Here is a 21243-nt window from a genome sequence, read left to right as displayed (position 1 = left end):
TCCGACTTAACTTTAGCCTGTCCCACTAGACCAGGTGTGTCAAACTGGTTTTCATTGAGGGCCACACCGCAGTCGTGGCTGCCAATAGAGGGCCGCTTGTAACAGTAAATAATTAATGAATTTGCCTATGACTTTAAATATAAAAAAAAGAAAAATTCTTACGTAAAGATAAAAAAACAAATCTGCGTATTTTACCAGTTTTTTTTACAGAAAAAACGTTGCCAGACTTTTACTGTAAAATATATGTTTTTCATTCTTTTTTTTTAATTTTATTTTTATTTTTACAACATATAGTAAATAGATAAACAGTACCGCTGTTTAATTTTATTTTAGCAACTCAGCTGGCAGTTTTTTACTATAATAAAATATGGTACCATAATATCATCAACTGTGGATTTTACAGTAAAAAAACCAAAAACTGACAGCTCAGTCGACAGCATTTTACTATAAAAAAAAAAACATTTGTCGTTTTTTTTCAACTTACAGTAATATGCTGTAAAAAAAACTACCTAAATTTTACCGTAAAATCTATTGGGCATTTTTATAGTGTACAAATTGATGGAAAACTTGCTTCAAAACCATAAGTTAAGCCGATATTTATGTATTTATTTGGATTTTGACCAACAAAGTTAGATGATATATTTGTTGCAATTTTGGACACAATTATTTTTCTCTGTCAAACTAGAAAAAAAACCTGAATACCTTTAGTAAGAAAATAAGAAAGTAAAGAAAGAAAATATAAGGTATTTTATTGACACATTATTTCCAGGCCATATAAAATGAGGTGGAGGGCCAGATCTGGCCCGTTGGCCTTGAGTTTGGCACCTGTGCACTAGACACAGCAATGAGCTTGTTTATAGATGTACAATAAAACTCCTCATAGGAAGTTACTATTTGTTATAACTCTGTGACAAGATACAATGCACATTAATGAACATAAATATAAATGTGACAGATTGTAGACAAAGGCTGATTTCCATCAGCAAAGAAACAAGTCCAGCGTTATAGTCACTTGTATTTTTCACAAGTGGGAAGCCGGTCCCTGAAAATAATGCCTACATTAAACCGGTCCGTGGTGCAAAAAAGTTTGGGGACTACTGGTCTACAGTACAAATAAGTAAAACCATGCATATTAAAACAGTAATAATAAATACTTACAGCAATTGTTTGTTAAAAGACAATTTAAACAAATACCGTATTTTCCGGACTATAAAGCGCACTTAAAATCCTTTTTTCTCCTCTCTCAAAACTCGACAGTGCGCCTTATAACCCGGTGCGCCTAATGTAAGGAATAAGTTTGATTGAGCTTACCCACCTCAAAGCTATTTTATTTGGTACATAGCGTAATGATAAGTGTGACCAGTAGATGGCAGTCAAACATAAGAGATAAGTGTAGGCTGTATGATGGGTCTCAAGTTAACAACACCGACGTTTTAAATGTTCTGTTGAAAATATAGAACATTACACACGTTGCTCAAAAATCCATCAAAATGTTTTAGTATGACTTTGGTAAGCTATGAAGGATTGTCGGTGCACTAAACATAGGAGTATTATTATGGTGTGTGTATAAGGTAAAACATATTATCTGGCGTTTTGTTTCGCATTATTACGCAAAAGCAACTTTTCTTACCTTCTGGTACCTGCTTATCTGTATTTGGGATCTGCATAAGTCTTGAAAAATTGCGCGCGTCCCCGCCGATGCCGTAGTCGATAAGCTTATTCTTTTTCTCTATCTTCTTGTTATGGGACTTTCATCCTCCGCTGTTGCCATTTCTAATATAAAGGAGTGTAAAGTTCTTACTTATATCTGTCAGTAAACTCGCCATGAAAGCGCTAAAAAATACCGGTGTAGTGACTTCACATTATTCACCCAAGGAACTTTAGTTATTAAGAGTTCCGGTCGGACGGTTTTTCACGAGACACATTTCCCGTGTAGTTGTTTCCGGATGAGGAGATGCTGCTCCTTTGTTGATTTAAGTGAAGTCTGAATGTCATTAAAACAGTTAGCTCCATTTTTGACACTTCTTCCGCTACCGTCCTTGCACGCTACACCGCTACGACAAAGATGACGGAGAAAAGACGCTGTCGAAGGTGAGCCACGTAAATAAGACCGCCCACAAAACGGCGCATCCTGAAGCGACTGTCAGAAAGCGGCTTGAAGATGATCTATGCAACATTTTGACCAAAAAAACACCATTACATGTTATGTAGACCACAAGGAAGTCTTTTACATTTAGAAAAAAATAAATAATAATATGACTCCTTTAATGCGCCTAAGGTGAAAAAAGATTTTTTTTTTAAAAACATTCATCGGCAGTGCGCCTTATAATCTGGTGCGCCCTATGGCCCGGAAAATACAGTAGGTTTTTAGTTGAGATTTAAAAGCTTCTAGCTCCGTGATGGTTCGCAACTCAGGTGAGAGGGAATTTCATAACCTGGGTGCGGATGCGGAAAAAGAACCATCACCCCATTTTTTTAACTTGAGTCCTCGGTACTTCCAAAGATGTGTGTAAAGATGATCGCAGATTCCTTGGTGGGTGGCGAACAGTTGAAATATCAGCCAAGTATGCCGGGGCCAGACCATTGATGGCCTTAAAAACAAAAAGAAGGATTTTAAAATGTATTCTAAAACGTACTGGGAGCCAATGGAGAGCAAAGAGAACCGGGGTAACATGGGTATGTTTTGGAGTATGAGTGAGGAGGCGAGCAGCTGCGTTTTCTACTTAGTCCATTATAGAGGGCACTACAGTAGTCCAGTCAAACATTTTTAAAAGTCCATTACTAAAAAGTAAGTCTTTAAATGTTTTTAAAAGATGTTTTTATCTTCGTGCAGAATGAGTCCTTTGCTGATCTGATGGTTTTTCTTCCCGTCTGTCTTGTAGGTGTCTCAAGTTTTTGGGTTCCCGCCACCCAATGTTAGTGTTGCCTCTGGTCCCTGAACTCCTCAGCACACACCCGTACTTTGACACACCGGAACCAGACATGGACGACCCAGCCTGTATCCTCACATGTTGGCACGCGGTCAAGTGGTGTGTCTCCCCCTTCTACTTCTTCTTCTTCTTAAATTCTGCCGACCTCAGACATCGCGGTCCTGGTGTTGGTGTTCAACGCGGCCAAGTCGTGTCCCACCATGCCGGCGCTCTTCTCCGACCACACCTTCAGACACTACGCCTACCTGAGGGATAGTCTGTCACACCTGGTCCCACCTCTCCGAGTGAGAACTCTTACTTCTCTTCTTTGTCTTTGCACCGAGGGGCTGCAGCTATCGATTATATTGGTAATCGAGTAATCTAATCAATTAGTTTGTGCAAGTAATCGTAGAAAACACGCTGTATAACTGCTGTGTCCAGCTGATTTTCTAATGGCCCGCGGCACATTCTAAAAATATTATTACCACAAAAAAAAAAAAAGTGGAATAAAAGCACAAACGGGTGTACTGTAACAAGAAAACATTGAAATGTTGACACTGATAACACAAAGAGGCTGTTTTTTTTTACTTTCATTGCTCTAGAACTAATAATGAATCAAAATAATGTTGTTATGAATTATTGACCCAGTCAAGGCTCCAATTACTTCACATCAAATATTTCACTTTGAAAAATGTTTTGGAATTTTTCCCCATATTTTGTTTACCTTATCACAACCAAAGTTTTCTTTGACAAAGAGCATAACACCTAAAATAATAAATAAAACGCACAATCGACCGTTAGATATGAGGTGGATGTAGAGATTCAAGTATTAGACTTAGACTTAGACAAACTTTAATGATCCACAAGGGAAATTGTTCAACACAGTAGCTCAGTTACAATGATGGAAAGGACAATGCAGGTATAAATAGACTAATATAGCTATAAAAAAAAATCTAACATATATACGCATATATACATATGTGTACAGAGTAATTTATATACAGATATATTATATTATGTCTATAACATATATATACAATATAAACCAATGACCATGTACAATATTACAGTATATACATATATATATGTATTGGAAGTGAAATGAATAATAATTATGACTTATTCTTCACACTTTTATGAATGGGACCCTTTTGGATCCCCGAGACCTTTAGTGTGTACATATATTTTTTAAACCTGTCATTGTTTAAAAAATAATAATGAATGGAAATCAATAAATGATTGACCTATTCAATGCTCCAGTTACTTAACTTCATATATTTCACTTTGGAGGGGAAATATTGCATAATTTATGTGTTTTTTTGTTGTTGTTTTTTCGGAAAAACAGGGGGGCATAAAACATTTAAAAAAAATCTAACTTTATATTGATGGATGGATCTGGAGTTGATATAGATATTTAAGCGTTAAAAGTAAAAAACAACATAAGAATTACATTCAAAACTTTTATGACTGGGACTCTTTCTGGTCCACAGGATCTTCAACATGTATCAATCTTGAAGGAAGCACTACGGGTTAAAAAATATGTATATTTTATTGTTTTTTTCAAATGAAAAATATTAAAATGGCCCCTGTACCCTTTGACTTTTTAGTATGCGGCCCTCAGGGGAAATAGTTTGGACACCCCTGCTTTATAGCCTAAATGTATATTTTGAGTAAAATAGTTCAAATAAACAAAACAAATTATTCTGCTTGCCGTACCCTCATTCTTTTTCCCCTATAAATGCACATCAACATTGAAATTCCACAATTGTTATTTATTTATTTTTGCACTTTTAACATGTGTAATTGAAATAAATGAACTCTGCTGTTTGCCGCCACGAAGATGACCCACACACTACTCTCTCATATGTGTTCTATGGCAGCGACCGTGCAGAAACTATGTCCCGGGAACGCCATATTGTCCCAATTTGATACATTTTAGTCAGTTAGTTAAACATATTTGACGATTAATCGAAGCAACAGAATATGAATCAAAGCTTTTTTGTCATGGATTAATCGTTGCAACCCTAATTCCTTTTACTGACTCATGAGTCGGTTTCTCACTGATTGATTCAGGAACTCGACTCACTCAAACCCAGAAAAATTCTGAAACGCAGCAATTTTATATTGATGCACTGGAGTTTGGGAAAAGTTTTGTTGGTTTGTTGACTAACTAGTACTGCTAAAGGCCAAAACATACGAAGGCGGAACGTACACAAAGATTCTTGTAGCAATGCTCAGCGTGTATTTTTAACATTACATGTGATACCCATCTGCATATTGCCACCCAAGCAATCAGAACATTCAAATCAGGCCAACGTTTGAATTAAATGTTTCCCACGACCCAGCTTCCCGCCACACTTAATGTGCCCAGTCGTTAATAGGCTGTAACATTTTGTTCGTAGCAGCTGGTGGTGAGTACCACTCGTCGATAATACGCCTTCCTTTTGTGGCATTTAATGACTGTACATGCCACCCACGGTCTCTTTAGCTCACTGCTTCTGCAAAACCTTGTCCTGGGGCTGGACAATTAATCGTATTTCGATTTTGGTTTCTCACGAACAGGAAAATATTGTAATAAAAAAAACGATTAATGTAAATTCCTGAGCTTGTGACGGTGAAACGGATGAGTGAGCGTATGAGTAAAAAAACCCACTAGAAGTTTGGGATGCATACCTGCCAACAACTACGGTTTTCCCGTAATGAGCACGGTTTTTGTTGATCATTACGGTTTACGGCTGCAGTGGTAAAATCTACGGTTTTCCATTAAAAATGATTAACTTAAAACAGGGGTGTCCAAACTTTTTCCACTGAGGGCCGCACACGGAAAAATTAAAGCATGTGGGGGCCATTTTGATATTTTTCATTTTCAAATCATAACAAAATATATGGATTTTTAATTTATTTTACCTTTAGGGGTCCCGGGGACCATAAAGGGTCTCAGTCATTAAAATGTTAAAAATAAGTCAGATTATTATTTTTTTTAAATTATTTAACGCTTACAGTAAATCTCTATATCAACTTCAAGTTGATATAAAGTAATACAAATTAAAAAAAATGTTTTATGGCTTTTCTGTCAAAAACAACTTAGTTTTTTTATATTAAAACTGAAATATGCAGTATTTGGTAATTAGAGCCCTAAAATATAAATAATGCAGGACACCATTGATTTTAATTATTTCATATTTTTGAGTAATCACAGTGAAAAGATAAATAAAAAATCACTAAATATATTTGGAATCAAAAGGTGCCCCACTCATGAAGTGATACATTTTTATTAGGTTTTTCTTTTACTTTCAACACTTAAGTTACGAGATCAATTTCAGATATATCTGTCGATTTTATGCTGGAACAATTATTTTGTTTGTTTTATGCGCTTTTGTCAAAGAAAACTTTGATGTTTTTATATGGCTACTACACAATATATGCAATATTTACCACATAAAACATTTTAAAGTGAAATATTTGAAGTAATTGGAGCCCTGAAAATAATTCATTATTACATGGATTTTTTCTTTCTTTTTTTTTTTTTTTTGAGCAATGGCAAAAAAAGAAAAATAAAGAAAGACAAAAGAAAAAAAACAGCCTGCATGGCAGCTTTTGTGTCAACATGGCAACTTTTTTCTCGTTAGATTTCACCTCATTCCACTTTTTTTAATGTTCTTTTTTATTTTTACAATAGTATTTCCAGAATGTGTGGCGGGCCGGTAAACAATTAGCTGCGGGCTGCAAATGGCCACCGGGCTGCACTTTGGATACCCCTGACTTAAAAGCTGTGTAGCTTAACTACATTTCCCAGTAGCTTGGCAGTAGCTTCGCTACTTCTTAAACAAGTAGCGATTTTCGTAGCTTAGCTATTTTTAGACCCATGTAGTGGTTAGCTAAACTACATGCCACAAAAGAAAAGAAGAGGAAGAGAGAAATGGACTAGTGCAACTCCACGGGCAGGGGACAAAATATACAGGAAATTAATTTTGTGTCGGGGGGCTTCGCCTCTGGCCCCTGGATCCTGGCTACTAGGCTTTTTGAGTTTCAAAAATTGGCAGGTATGGGGTTGTCACCATGGTTGCTACTTTTAATTTGACACAGTGCTCGCATGCCTAATTAATAATCAACAATAAAGGAAGGCATTCCGGCGATCACATAACCACGGAGTCACAGAATTGGCCAATAAACCGGAATCCTCTGTTAAGCGCAAAATATCATGGAAATTGACATAAATATGAGTGAAATGCTGTCATTTTTAGAAGAAAGAACATTTGGTTGGGAAAATAATGTGTCCGGGGCCGCTCATTCATCCCGAAACACGTCCTAAAATAAACAATGTGAAGACGGCCACTTGAAAAGTTCAAGTTAAAGTCCCAACGATTGTCACACACACACAGTTGGTGTGGTGAAATTTGTCCTCTGCATTTGACCCATCCCCATGTTCACACCCTGGGAGGTGAGGGGAGCAGTGAGCAGCAGCATGCGCCGGGAATCATTTGGTGATTTAACCCCCAATTCCAACCCTTGATGATGAGTGCCATGCACGGAGGCAATAGGTCCCATTTTTTTGTAGTCTTTGGTATGACTTGGCCAGGGTTTGAACTCACAACCTCCCAGTCTCATGGCGGACACTCTAACCACAAGGCCACCAAGCTGGTTAGGAACCTAAAGCTAGCAAGAACAATCCATGCACCCACAACACATCTCATCTGCTCGTGTTGTTGTGAACGACATCATGGATGTAAGATCAATGTACAAACAGGACAGCAGTCGCAACTTTTAGCTTTTTTTTAATTAAACTGCCTCAAATTGTCTTAAACTTCAAAGTATGCCACAAAAGAGTCTATATACAGGGCGGTCAGCTCGGTTGGTAGAGTGGCCGTGCCAGCAACTTGAGGGTTCCAGGTTCGATCCCCGCTTCCGCCATCCTAGTCACTGCCGTTGTGTCCTTGGGCAAGACACGTTACCCACCTGCTCCCAGTGCCACCCACACTGGTTTAAATGTAACTTAGATATTGGGTTTCACTATATAAAAGCGCTTTGAGTCACTAGAGAAAAGCGCTATATAAATATAATTCACTTCACTTCACAAAGCTCAGAACAGCAGCACAACACCCCCCTTCACAATAAGAGCACTCTGCGCAACATCCGGTCCGCTATTAAAACAAAGGTTTCAAAAAAGTACCTTACACAAGAATAATGTACTTAAGTCACTTAATAAAACATTTACAAAAAATATTATGCTTGGACTTAAATTATTGGTAAAAATTGTCCAAAGATGTATTGCAGCAAAAAATGTGAAGATTTTTGCATTTTATTGAATTTCATTCATGACACATAAAACATATGGTGGTAAAATAAGTGTAAAAGGTAAAAAAACTATAAATGTTTTTTTTTTTTATCAGAAATGAGAATGTTATTGATTTATTATATTGCTATTGTTATTTAAATGTATTGTTGTTAATATTATTTTTTATTTTCTTTATTATTTATTCGTACTAATTTATATCTGTTATTCTTTTAAATCATAATAATAATAATAATAATAGATTTTATTTGTAAAAAGCACTTTACGTTGAGCAAACAACCTCAAAGTGCCACAGTGTAAAAAAAAAATAAAATAAAATAAAAGATAATAAAAACAAATAAAATATAAAACCAGAAACAGCTAGAACCAGCATGCATATCTATAAAAATCTACAAAAAGGCTTTTTTAAAAAGATGGGTTTTTAAGCCTTTTTTAAAAGCATCCACAGTCTGAGGTGCCCTCAGGTGGTCAGGGAGAGCGTTCCACAGACTGGGAGCAGCGGAGCAGAAAGCCCGGTCTCCCATAGTTCGTAGCTTTGTCCTTGGAGGTTGGAGGAGGTTAGCCTGTTTGGAGCGGAGGTGTCGTGTGGAGGATTTGGGGGTGAACAGTTCTTTAAGGTAGACGGGGGCATTTTCATGGAGGCACTGGTGGGTTAGTAGGGAGATTTTGATTTTTTTCATATTCAAAGTTGAGTTTTAGTGGTACAATAAATACTCATGTTTTCAGATTAATGAATAATTGTGTTATTAATAGTGATTTTAATATCAAAATAATCTGGAATTTTAGTTGTTTAGCCCTACCTTGTCGTCAGTGCAGGAAGCCACGACAGAAAAATGTAGACTTTGTGCAGGTAATTACCAAGTTCATGGTGCACTTTAAAGCCATACAAACGAAGAGCAAGTGCCCGAAGAGTCCTCCATAACAGTCCATCCAAGTTTTAACCCTGGTCCCTGTCGCTTGGTCTTGTTCTGCTTTAGCTGCCTGGAAGGAAGCAGGTGCACGGTTTGGACTCTGTAGATTCTGGATCGGAGTCGGGTTCCGTGGAATCAGCCAAGCTCTTCCTGCAGCAGAGTCTGGACAGGATCAGCACCATTCAGAACCTGGAAGCACCCGGAGCTCAGGACCTGCTCATTTTCACCATACGGTAAGGTGTTTGCACAAGAACACACAAACTTTGTGGTCACTTTAACTCAGACTTTGTGTGTTTTTGTTTTTTTAGTGACCTGCAGAGGCTGGGTCAGCTGCAGACGGAACTTGCTGGAGCTGCCGACTTCTGCGCTACGTACCTGCGCTGCCAGCTGCTACTCATCAAGGTGGGACTACGTCTGTGTTCATTTTGTTGACTCAAAATATTTGTCTTAGTCATCGTCAGCGACCTATTTTCCCCTCACTAAAATAGGGCGATAACTAATCAAAACAATTGCACGTTGACTAAAACAATGACGAAATTGATAAACAATTTAGTCAAAGAATAAAAATTTGATGTTGACAGAGACGAAATCCAATCATATTTAATTTTGTCTTTAGACGAGTGGGACAAGTTAGTGATCTATCCAATCACAATTGCATGTGGGAGAGGGCCTTTTGATTTTTCACAAGACAGGGTTTCCCCTAAACTGCCAAGTTATCTGTGGTGGTGGGGGTGTGGTTATGGGTGTGGTCACCATGACATCATTGAGTAGTTTGCATAATTTGCTATGATATTATTTTCTACAAAAAGGCTAAAAAAATGTAAACATATATTTAAAGCCAATCTGTTATTATTAATTAGTCTTAAGATTTTTTCATCGTTTTGCCAGATTTTTAATTTTTGCTGCTTTTTGTACAATTTACTTTATTGAGATTTTTCAAGTGTTGTTGGTAGTTGTTTGTTTATTAAAAACAACTACCAACAATTCTAGCATCTTCTTCTGGTGTTTAGAGACTCTACTATTGCAACAACACATCATCAGTAAAGTAGGGTAAAACTAACCTGTCTCATGACGGTCTAAACCCAGCTCACGTTCCCTATTAGCTGCAGCGAGCATGACGTCAAACTTGCTTGGCGCTGCCGCTCCAGTTGGACTTTCTTTTCTTTAAAGCCGCCACTGTCCTCCAAATAATTGCATATTTTGCAGATGACCATCCGCGGGTATGTCTGGGAGATATATATATACGGTATACACTACCGTTCAAAAGTTTGGGGTCACATTGAAATGTCCTTAGTTTTGAAGGAAAAGCACTGTACTTTTCAATGAAGATAACTTTAAACTAGTCTTAACTTAAAAGAAATACTCTCTATACATTGCTAATGTGGTAAATGACTATTCTAGCTGCAAATGTCTGGTTTTTGGTGCAATATCTACATAGGCGTATAGAGGCCCATTTCCAGCAACTATCACTCCAGTGTTCTAATGGTACAATGTGTTTGCTCATTGGCTCAGAAGGCTAATTGATGATTAGAAAACCCTTGTGCAATCATGTTCACACATCTGAAAACAGTTTAGCTCGTTACAGAAGCTACAAAACTGACCTTCCTTTGAGCAGATTGAGTTTCTGGAGCATCACATTTGTGGGGTCAATTAAACGCTCAAAATGGCCAGAAAAAGAGAACTTTCATCTGAAACTCGACAGTCTATTCTTGTTCTTAGAAATTAAGGCTATTCCACAAAATTGTTTGGATGACCCCAAACTTTTGAACGGTAGTGTATATATATATATATATATATATATATATATATATATATATATATATATATATATATATATATATATATATATATATATATATATATATAAATCACATCCACATCACAGACATGCTGACAACGCTCCAGACAATGGCGTTTACATTTGGTTTCAGTAGCGCGGTTTTCAGTGATCAAAGTCTTTATTCGGTGGTCAAGTTTTCGGTACATCTCTTTTCAATAGTGCGCAAATAAAAGGCTATATATATACACTACCGTTCAAAAGTTTGGGGTCACCCAAACAATTTTGTGGAATAGCCTTCATTTCTAAGAACAAGAATAGACTGTCGAGTTTCAGATGAAAGTTGTCTTTTTCTGGCCATTTTGAGCGTTTAATTGACCCCACAAATGTGATGCTCCAGAAACTCAATCTGCTCAAAGGAAGGTCAGTTTTGTAGCTTCTGTAACGAGCTAAACTGTTTTCAGATGTTTGAACATGATTGCACAAGGGTTTTCTAATCATCAATTAGCCTTCTGAGCCAATGAGCAAACACATTGTACCATTAGAACACTGGAGTGATAGTTGCTGGAAATGGGCCTCTATATACCTATGTAGATATTGCACCAAAAACCAGACATTTGCAGCTAGAATAGTCATTTACCACATTAGCAATGTATAGAGTGTATTTCTTTAAAGTTAAGACTAGTTTAAAGTGCTTTTCCTTCAAAAATAAGGACATTTCAATGTGACCCCAAACTTTTGAACGGTAGTGTATATCAATTAATTCTGTAACGAATGAGGAAGTGTTGTTGTGTGTCCGGGGAAGAGCGGACTCACGAGATGAAAGTGTTTTTCACAGGAGGTAAAACCTGTTGGAATTGTGCTGTTTGTTATCATAATATTGGTAATAAAAGTTAAAAATAGCATCGGACTTTGTGTCTTTACTTCTGGGGGCGACAATATGTTATATTACTTTAATTTGTTTTCAAGTAAAAAAAAAAAAAAGTTAGACTTAGACAAACTTTATTGATCCACAAAATAAATTGTTCAGTGTAGCGTAATAAAAATGCTGTGGCAGCGCGCCACATTCAGTTACATTTAGGGGACACCCTGGACTCGTACTGTACCGAATTACTATTACTATTAAAGACGGTAGAGCAGGAGCACGACTGCTTACTCTACCACCACTTTTGTTGTACACCATGGGCGAGCTTGTCCGCCAACTCAAAAAGCAACATACCCGTACAGTGCACTTTAATCAATGTCCTTGGCACACTGTTTAGTTTGACAACTCGACAACCCAAAAGAGCTGATTTGTCATTTTTCAAGCTAACCTAAAGAAAGACAAGTGTGTGGGATATAAATACCTTCTGGTCTGTACCAGAGTACCGGACTACAAGTGTGAATGCACCCTATGTAGTTTAAAGGTTGCTGTATTTAAATATCGTCAAAAGACTATGACTAAAACAAAAAAAAAACTGCTATCAAAATTCCATTGGACTAGGTTTGCTAATTTACAAGTGTGAATGCACCCTATGTAGGGTTTAAAGAGCAAAACCTGGAAGTCTGCTTAATAAACTTGTATTCACCTGAGCTGACCCCAGGCTTTTCCCGGTTACCCTCAGGCTTTGCAGGACAAGTTGTGGAACATGGCGGTCCCTCTGTGCCTCAAACAGAACGTCACAGCTATGGCGGCCGCTCAGCAGGTCAGCGTGCGCCCCCGACATGCCCGCGACGGTGCCGGTGCTATGTGACGTGTTTGTCGGTGTGGGTTGTAGGTCCTGGAGGAGAGCTACAAGCTGGAGTTCATGTACAGCGGTCTGGAGAGCAGACAGGTGGCCATCGCGCATCACGTGCGGCTGCAGGCCAAAGCCCTGCGGCTCATCCTGAGCGCTCGCACCACACACGGGTGGGTACGCTGCGTGGGCGTCATCGCCACAACGAACCGCAGCTTTCCCTCATGGTCACTTTTGTCCGCAGGCAGGAGCCTCTCATCAGCAGCAGTGAAAAGTTCCTGCAGGAGCTGGAGTCTTTTCACAGGTGAGTGCCGCCGGCCGTGGTTCCACTAAGGTTAGGTACGCCTCATCCGAGTCCTCACTTCACTTTGTGAAACCTTCAGGCTGTTCCCGGCAGAGCTGCCTCACTTCCAGGACAGCTTTGTTGACAAACTTTTGGAGCTGACGCCGCGCCTTTTGTCCTGCAAGCCTGCAGAGCTGGTCAAGATTCTGCAGTCGGCCCTGAGGCAGAGCGCTCTGCTGCAGCTTTCGCTTCCTCAACAGGTACCTTCACACTTGCCATGTTTGCTCCGTGTGCGGTACACTTCCTTTGGTCAAGCTGACACACGGTCTTGATCAGGGCTGTTCAAACTTTTTTCTTTGAGGGCCCCACGCTATTTTCAAAACCATAACTGTGTGTTTGTGTGTGTATGCATATATGCATATGTATGTGTATATGTATATGAATATAAATGCATATGTATACATATATATGAATATATACATATATCAATATTATACATATGTATATATACTGTATGTAGGTATATATATATATATGTATATATGTATCCATCCATCCATTTTCTACCGCTTGTCCCTTTCGGTGTGTGTATATATATATATATATATATATATATATATATATATATAAATATATATATATATATATATATATATATATATATATATATATATATATATATATATATATATATATATATATATATGTGTGTGTGCATATATATATATATATATATATATATATATATATGTATATATATATATATATGTATATATACAGGTATGTGTATATATGTTGTTGCGTTGACCAGCTCTTCCTCCCAGGGATTTTAAGTTGCTGGTCACTCCCAAGTTCTTTTTATAGCACATAAGCTGAAGTTTAAATTGATCACCAGGCAGTAGTTGGTATTTTGTGGTTCATTCTCAAAGCTTTGAAGACAAACGTGAGACCAATCCAGTACAGAAGCGTTCCCAAGCCCAGCCAAGATCGATCTCCCCCCAAACCCCCGGAAGTGCTGTGTTCTTCCCTCTGTCCCTTGCTCCCACCCTCGTTGTTTTGGCTACTCCCTGAGTTATCTCTACTCCCTGCATTCCAATGCTTCAAGGCCGACACACATTACTTTGCAGACTAGAAAGAAGGAAGAATACTAGCTATTTTGTAATATGACTATGGAAGTAAAGAAGTAACACTTAAATATGGATATATGTAAAAAATCTCCTTCCATCAATGTACAGTATATGTTTTTTTTTTTTTTTTAGCTTTTACGCTCCCTTCAATTTTGGTCTTAGTCATAAATATGTTAAAAAATAAGTCATATTGTTTTTCTCTATTCAACGCTTAAATCTATAGAACAGTGGTTCTCAAACTTTTTTCTACCAAGTACCACCTCATTAAAAAACACCACCATAACGACCAACATTTAAATACAGTAGCATGGCAGGCCTAAGTATTCATTAAAAATAAGTCAGAGATTTTATTCAACATGTATATTAAATGTTTTAGGCCACTGTAACATAACACACAGTTTGAACAGTAACACTCTGTTTGAATATAGAAAAATAAAACACTGTACTAAAATCAAGTGATTCTTTTGCCCTACCACTACATGGAGCCCGCACACTACTAGTGGTAGACGTACCACAGTTTGAGAATCACTGCTCTTGATCAACTTCAGGTCTACCCGTGGATATTAATTAATTTTTTTTAAATAAAAAATTGTGTTTTATGCCCTTTTTGTCAAAACCCAGTTTCTAAAGGCAAAAACACTAAATGTGCAATATTTTCCCCCCACAAAAAAATTTGTCAAAGTGGAAAAATTTATGTCAAGTAATTGGAGCCCACCTGATGGTTCCTGGTTCGATCCCCAGCTTCTACTACGTCCGTCGTGTCCTTGAGCAAGACACTTCTCACTTGCTCCTGATGGTCGTGGTTAGCTCCCGCCATTAGTGTGTGAATGTGGAAATAGTGTCAAAGCGCTTTGAGTACCTTGAAGGTAGAAAAGTGCTATACAAGTATAACCCTTTTTTTTTTTTTTTTTAAATGGGTTGATAATTCATAACGGCATTGATTTTAAATCAATTTGATTTATTTATGAAAATTTTTTTAAATCATACTAAAATTCTTGGGAATCCAGCTCATAAGTGTTCAAAATGAGTTTTTATTTTACTTTCAACACTTAAGTCTCTAGATTAACTTCTGATCTATTAGTCGATTTTAAGTTTTTATTATTTTTTCCATGTTTTTTGGGGTTTGTTTTGTGCCCTTTTTGTCAAAGAAAACTCTGTTTTTTATATAGCAAACACAAAGTATTCAATATTTTCCCCCCAATTTTTTTTATGTGAAGTGATTGGGGCCCTAAATGGGTCAATATTTCATAACATTAATTTCGCTTCATTATTATTTTTTGAGCAATGACAAAAAAAGAACAAAAACTGCCGCATGGCAGCTTGGTGTTGTTAGTAAACATTGAAACTTTTTCTCATTACATTTCACCTCTTTGCTCTTTTAATCCACTTTTTATTTATCTACTGTATTTATTTTTTAATAGTACTTTGAGAATGTGCCGCGGGCCGCAAATAACCCTATGGCAGCATTTTGGACACTCCTGGTCTGGATTTAACAACTTTTAACGACTGAAGGAGAAAAAAAAAAAAAGAAGTGGCCGCCACAGGTTTTTTAAATTTGCAGTCCAGACATGAGGACCCTAACTGTGACCTTTTGAACCTGTAACAGTCGGACCTGCAGCTTATTGAGCTTGTCCGTCCACGTTGTGTTCCACAGATTTATCGAGCCACAGCCAACATCATCGAGCCCACAGGGGAGTCGGACAACCCGCTGAGGTTCACGTCCGGTCTCGTGGTGGCGCTAGACGTTGATGCTACCTTGGAGCATGTCCGCGACCCCCAGAACTCGGTCAAAGTGGAGGTGAGCCGGTCCGATGACGGCCTGAATCAGCTGCTCGGTTAGGATAGGATACACACCGATATTCTGACCTTCCTTTTGGGCAGGTTCTGTATCCTGATGGCCAGAGTCACGTGATCCATCCCAAACCCGGAGACTTCCGGAAACCCGGACCGAGCAGACACAGACTCATCACACAAGTCTACCTGTCTCACAGCGCATGGACAGGTGAGCGAAAACACTCGTGTTGATGGTCGTCATGTTCTGACCTGACCCGTCTCTCAGAGCCGTCCCAGGTGGAGGTGCGCCTCCTGCTTGCCTACAGCTCCTCCTCCTCCGCCTCCTCTCCGGATTCCAAGCTGGCATGGAGCGACAGCATCGACAGCCTTCCGCCACCGGAGGCCGCCGTAGAGGGGACCATCGCCTTCAGCAAGCCTGTCAAAGTCTTCATCATGCCAAAGCCTGCCAGACGCTAAGGAGAGCCCAGACCTGTCCCGGTCTTCGGTGTAGCAGTCCGACCCAAAGATAAAAACATTTGCTCTTTCAAAATGCAGCCAATAATAGTTTTGTGGATCCGTTTTTTTTTTTCTTAAAAAAAGGTCTTCAACAAACAAGGACAAATAAACAAAATGGACCCTCTGACGATATTTAATTGCAAATATTACATGACTCTTCCCACGGTGAAAGAATGTGTGAAAAGTCTCTCGCACGCCAACTTCAGCAGGTGGAGTGGAAGACCCCGCCCACCTTGGCGCCCTGGCCGGCCAGTTTGTTGTATTCGGCGACGGCCTGCTCCGTCTGCAGGACTCTCACGTCCACCCCCTGCTGTGCCACAAAGTCCAGGGTGGAGGCAGGAACCTGACGCAAACACAAGCCATGAGTCCTCGCCCCCCACCACCCCCAAGCAGCACGGTTCGGTTCTGAAGACTACCTGCAGGGCCATGTTCATGCCTCGGCCAATCACCAGCAGCTTTACTCCTCTGTCCAGCACCTCCTGCACATCAGCGGGTTGGACCCCCGGGTGGTGCTGATGAAGAGTCTGGCGTTAAAAGACAGGAAGTGGTGCGCATGTGACGGCCACCGTCCCACACACCTGCGTCCCGGTCTCACGCCAGTCCCAGGACCGACTGCCGCCGGGCCACACCTTGCAGTCCTTGTAGGCGGCGGAGCAGCCCTTCACTGTCATGTGACCCCACGACAAGGAGCTGATATTTGGGGAGGACATGGTCATATGATGTTCCTGTTGCAAAGGAGGAGGAGCAACACTTTAATATCCAAAGACGTCAACACATGAAAATCTTTCAACTTGTCTTGGCCCCAAACAGCTCAACAAGTGTGTGTGTGTGTCATTTAAAAATAGCAACACGCCCACACATACAGCTGGCGACCATATTATTGTGAGCTATGACACACACACACACACACACACACTCGTATCAAAACAAACCTCCACAGGTTGAAGGCTTTTCAGAATATAGGAACTCGCCACAGACAGCTGCAACCGGAAGTGCTTTCAACACGTCAACACCCCCTAACTGCTCCGCCTCCCGGTTTACGCTTTACAGTAGGATTGGGCGATACTGAAAATAATGGTGTCGACTCGATACCAAGTGCATGCATCCAGAGCTAGTTCCATTTTAACATGAAATGTTCATATCGTTTTTAGTTTGCCTTTAATTTGTTGATCAGGGCAAATATTTTGGGGAAAACAACATAATTAAGAGCAATTTAACAATGTATAAATACAATAGAGGATATTGCAACAATATCGACAAAACAATGTTGCCTTTTGGTGGGTTCTTAAGTGATGTGAGTGGAAGGGATCCCTTTTAAATGACCATTAATTTGCAATGAATCATAACAGAACTCATTAAATAAGAACATAACGCGTATATGATGAAAACATGTATTGTTTAGTATATGTTTATAGCGAGATATCTTTTTTGTATTTATATCTACATATCGTATCGTTCTGTTAGTTGTCGCGCTACCTGCGTCTGAGCACTTCCGGTGTCGCCCTCGGCTTTAGGTAGGACAATAACTTATTTTCTTCCCTTTTCATTATTTCTTTCTTTCCACGAGGTATTTTCTTATAAATGTAATCGTGCTGCATTTGCGTGACGAGCTTTTAAAAGACGAGAGTGCGGCTCACGTCCTGTTTGTTGCTGAAGAGATGAAGGGATGCTAACTTCCGTTAGCATGTTGTTGATTAGCAATTAATTTAGGGCCTTTTTCTCGTTAACAATTATTAGTTGAAATGTGGCCTAATTGCTCCCTAAAGTTTTACATTATGTTGGTGAAAGTTGGTTTTATGCTGCCCTAAGACATTACTTTTTGGGATACATGACTTTCATGACTTTCATGGCGGGAAGAACAAGTCATTGTTATTGAGGCCCATTCAATTTAGAATTGACACCTGTATTATTTTTAAATTACTGGATACACTGTCCACAAACTATAATAACACAAATAAATCATTGTATTGTTCTTTCAATTTGTAAACTAGTCACTTGTAAACAAGTTAATTACTTCCTCTGTTTAAACAAATGATCAGTAATTGCTGTGACATTTTGAACAAGAAGTAGGCTACAGTATGCTGAAACCTAGTTAAGTTTAAAATAAAATACAAATTTATTGAACAAACATATATCCACAACATACATAAAAATCAAGGCACTTTCAACGTATCTCAACAATTTTACACTTCTGCCAGGTTGAGTAAAACATGTCGAGGAAGAAACTAAAAGCAAATACAAATAGAGCATTAAAAAAAGTAAATAATAAAAAATAGGATTAGATACAAAATTTAAAAAGACAAAAATCGGCTAATCTAAACCACTTTAAATATCTCCAATAAAGATATCGATTTAAGGGATTTTGTACATTTAACCATTTTCCAATATTGAATTGATAAATTGAAAACATTAAGCCAATGTGAAAATGTAGGTTTTACTTTCAGAAATCGACATTTATGTATAAAAATGTTTGCTTGTAGCATAATAATGTTGACAAACATTTCTATGTTACCATCATCTATAAATACGGCAAATTTGATCTCTTCTATTGTTGTTCTATTACCTCCCTCATAATCACACAACGGCGTGCCACAACTCTTTAAAACATGCTATGGGTGTAACAGTACACATATTCCTATCCATTTTTTTTTTGGAACAACCTTCGGTATGGTACACGTTCCCAATCATTCCTAATTTCCATATCTTGTTTATGAACACTACGCCTCACGGTGAAATACGTAATCGTACAAATACAAATACAAAAGCAGTGTGCCGCCGTCATCAGTCGAGGACAGGAACAGTGCTAGATACAAACTATAAATCCTGCACTTCAGCCAGTAAGGGACTTCATTCTACTAAAAATAAAAAATAATTTACACTCTTTATTGTTTCATATACGTGTTTCCTAAAAAACAAACGCTGTATATAGGCTGTGCAAAGTGTGGCCCGGGGACCATCTTTGGCCTGCAGCTTGTTTTTATTGGCCTTCAGCATAATCTAAAAGTAAAACCTACCTGGAGCTTGTGTGTTATTCATTCTCGTCTAATGCCCTCTCACTTGCTCTGATGTCTATATAATACATACTTACATGTTGATTTGTTTATGACTGTTTTGTCAAGATAAACCAGTATGAAATTTTTGTAGCGGCTAAACTCCCGACATAAATAGATGGAGACAGTACGACTTTAAGAAAAACAAGAAAAAGATAGGTTAAAGTATTAATTTCCTCTAAAGGTGACATGTGCCCTCCTCCCCGTGACTGCGTGGGTTCCTCACGGGTACTCTGGCTTCCTCCCACTTCCAAAGACATGCATCTGGGGATAGGTTGATTGGCAACACTAAATGGTCCCTAGTGTGTGAATGTGAGTGTGAATGTTGTCTGTCTATCTGTGTTGGCCCTGTGATGAGGTGGCGACTTGCCCAGGGTGTACCCTGCCTTCCGCCCGATTGTAGCTGAGATAGGCTCCAGCGCCCCCCGCAACCCCGAAGGGAATAAGCGGTAGAAAATGGATGGATGGATGGGTGACATGTGCCCAATAACACTGACGTGCGACATTTAGTGACATACATGTTGCTTCCTACTCCTTTTCAGACATATTGTCAAAATCTGATGTTCCTTCTTTTAACTTTGTGGAGCATGTTGGAAATAAACTCGACCATGACCATCATAACGTCACTAGGCCATGAATGTCAGCAAAGTGTTCCTCTATCAAAGTGATAATGCCACAACTAGTTCACTGACCTCCTTGACCAACAGTCTGTCCATAAACAGTGCAGTGTGCAGTACTCACCACAGGATGGCAGTTGTGTCAGCATGTGATCCTGTCCAAACAAAGAAACAGGAAGTTGCAGTTGAAGGGGGAAGGTAGAATTTCTAGTTGAGTCGTTCAGTTGATGAAACAACACAGGTTAGTTTTCAAAAATAACAACTGTATTAATTCACATAAACCTTTGTGTCATTTCAAGGATTGAAATAACTTTATTGTCACACCAGCACACACAGACAAGTGTGTCCATCCATACTCGTAAACCGGAAGTGGTTGTGAATGGGGGCAGGGACACTTCCCGGTTGAGCTGAGGCGTGTAGAAAAAGCCCCATTGCATGATGGGAACACATAGTTGTGTTGAAGTGTAATATAAATAGTAATAATATTGTAATGATCCAACAGTGTTGTGTAGTAGACTCTTGTACATGTGCAGGCTTGTTGATTGTGTGTGTTTGCTAGTGTGCACGTGATGATCCCATCACTTAACATGGTGTGTGTGTGAATGAGTTGTGTGTGTGAGACGTGTACAACTCATACTTACCTGGCAGGGGAGATACCATGATCAAGAAGGTGGTTCACCTAGGGTGAGGCTCAGCCATTCGCGCTCTCCCCTGATCTTATGTTCAATGTAAATGAACTGTTTTGTCACTTTAAGATTAACTAGGTCTAGTTAAGGATGGTAATACATCTAGTCACCATATAGTGTAACACATATTATTCTTACATGGTCTCTGCTTAAATTGTTATATTATGAATAGAGAAAACTCTTCAACATATTGACACATCACACATCCAATAGAGAATATTTGATCAGATCTTTAAACTGCTGTTCACAAACACCTTATAATTTGACTTGGTTGTAAATGTTTGCAGAATTGAATTGGCAAACATTTCAGTCTCTGGATGTGCAAAGCTGGTGTCCACTTTGTTTTGTTGTCTGAATAATAATAATACTCTGGCAACCATAGAATATATATTTTAATGATCACATTGCTACTGTTGTGAAATACATTATTATTGATATATGTGTTTTTTTTATACATGTACTGTTTATTGAAATAAAGTTGAAGGTAAAAAAAATGTGCTAAGCTGGTCGAGACACTTTTTGTAACTTTTTTAACTGTTTTTTTTTTCCTTTCAAGGAAACAAACAATCACTAGTATCAGTTATAA

The 21243-nt window shown here is 38.7% G+C and overlaps 2 protein-coding genes across 2 annotated transcripts in view; one reads left to right on the top strand and one right to left on the bottom strand.

Moving 5' to 3' along the window:
- The window catches only part of ints4 (integrator complex subunit 4), a 45584-nt gene extending 29148 nt beyond the window's left edge, over positions 1-16436 (top strand). Inside the window, exons 14-24 of the mRNA XM_062060781.1 lie at positions 2883-2998; positions 3081-3214; positions 9180-9346; positions 9422-9515; positions 12495-12575; positions 12648-12778; positions 12850-12909; positions 12989-13148; positions 15670-15813; positions 15897-16017; positions 16075-16436. Of these exons, the coding sequence (XP_061916765.1) occupies positions 2883-2998; positions 3081-3214; positions 9180-9346; positions 9422-9515; positions 12495-12575; positions 12648-12778; positions 12850-12909; positions 12989-13148; positions 15670-15813; positions 15897-16017; positions 16075-16265 (1399 nt within the window). The 3' untranslated portion in view covers positions 16266-16436. The remainder of the gene's footprint in view (positions 1-2882; positions 2999-3080; positions 3215-9179; positions 9347-9421; positions 9516-12494; positions 12576-12647; positions 12779-12849; positions 12910-12988; positions 13149-15669; positions 15814-15896; positions 16018-16074) is intronic.
- Positions 16414-17350, bottom strand: aamdc (adipogenesis associated, Mth938 domain containing). The gene is made up of 4 exons (XM_062060782.1): positions 17237-17350; positions 16883-17029; positions 16721-16816; positions 16414-16647 (listed from the first exon to the last, which is right to left on the bottom strand). Exons 2-4 carry the CDS (start codon positions 17018-17020, stop codon positions 16507-16509), a joined length of 375 nt encoding a protein of 124 aa, XP_061916766.1. The 5' UTR covers positions 17021-17029; positions 17237-17350; the 3' UTR covers positions 16414-16506.
- Positions 17351-21243: the final 3893 nt, after the last annotated feature.

The sequence above is a fragment of the Entelurus aequoreus genome, linkage group LG10, assembly GCF_033978785.1.
Source record: "Entelurus aequoreus isolate RoL-2023_Sb linkage group LG10, RoL_Eaeq_v1.1, whole genome shotgun sequence".
Lineage (NCBI taxonomy): Eukaryota > Metazoa > Chordata > Actinopteri > Syngnathiformes > Syngnathidae > Entelurus > Entelurus aequoreus.
Note: the sequence above shows the minus strand (reverse complement) of the source record. Positions and strands in the feature narration are given on the sequence as shown.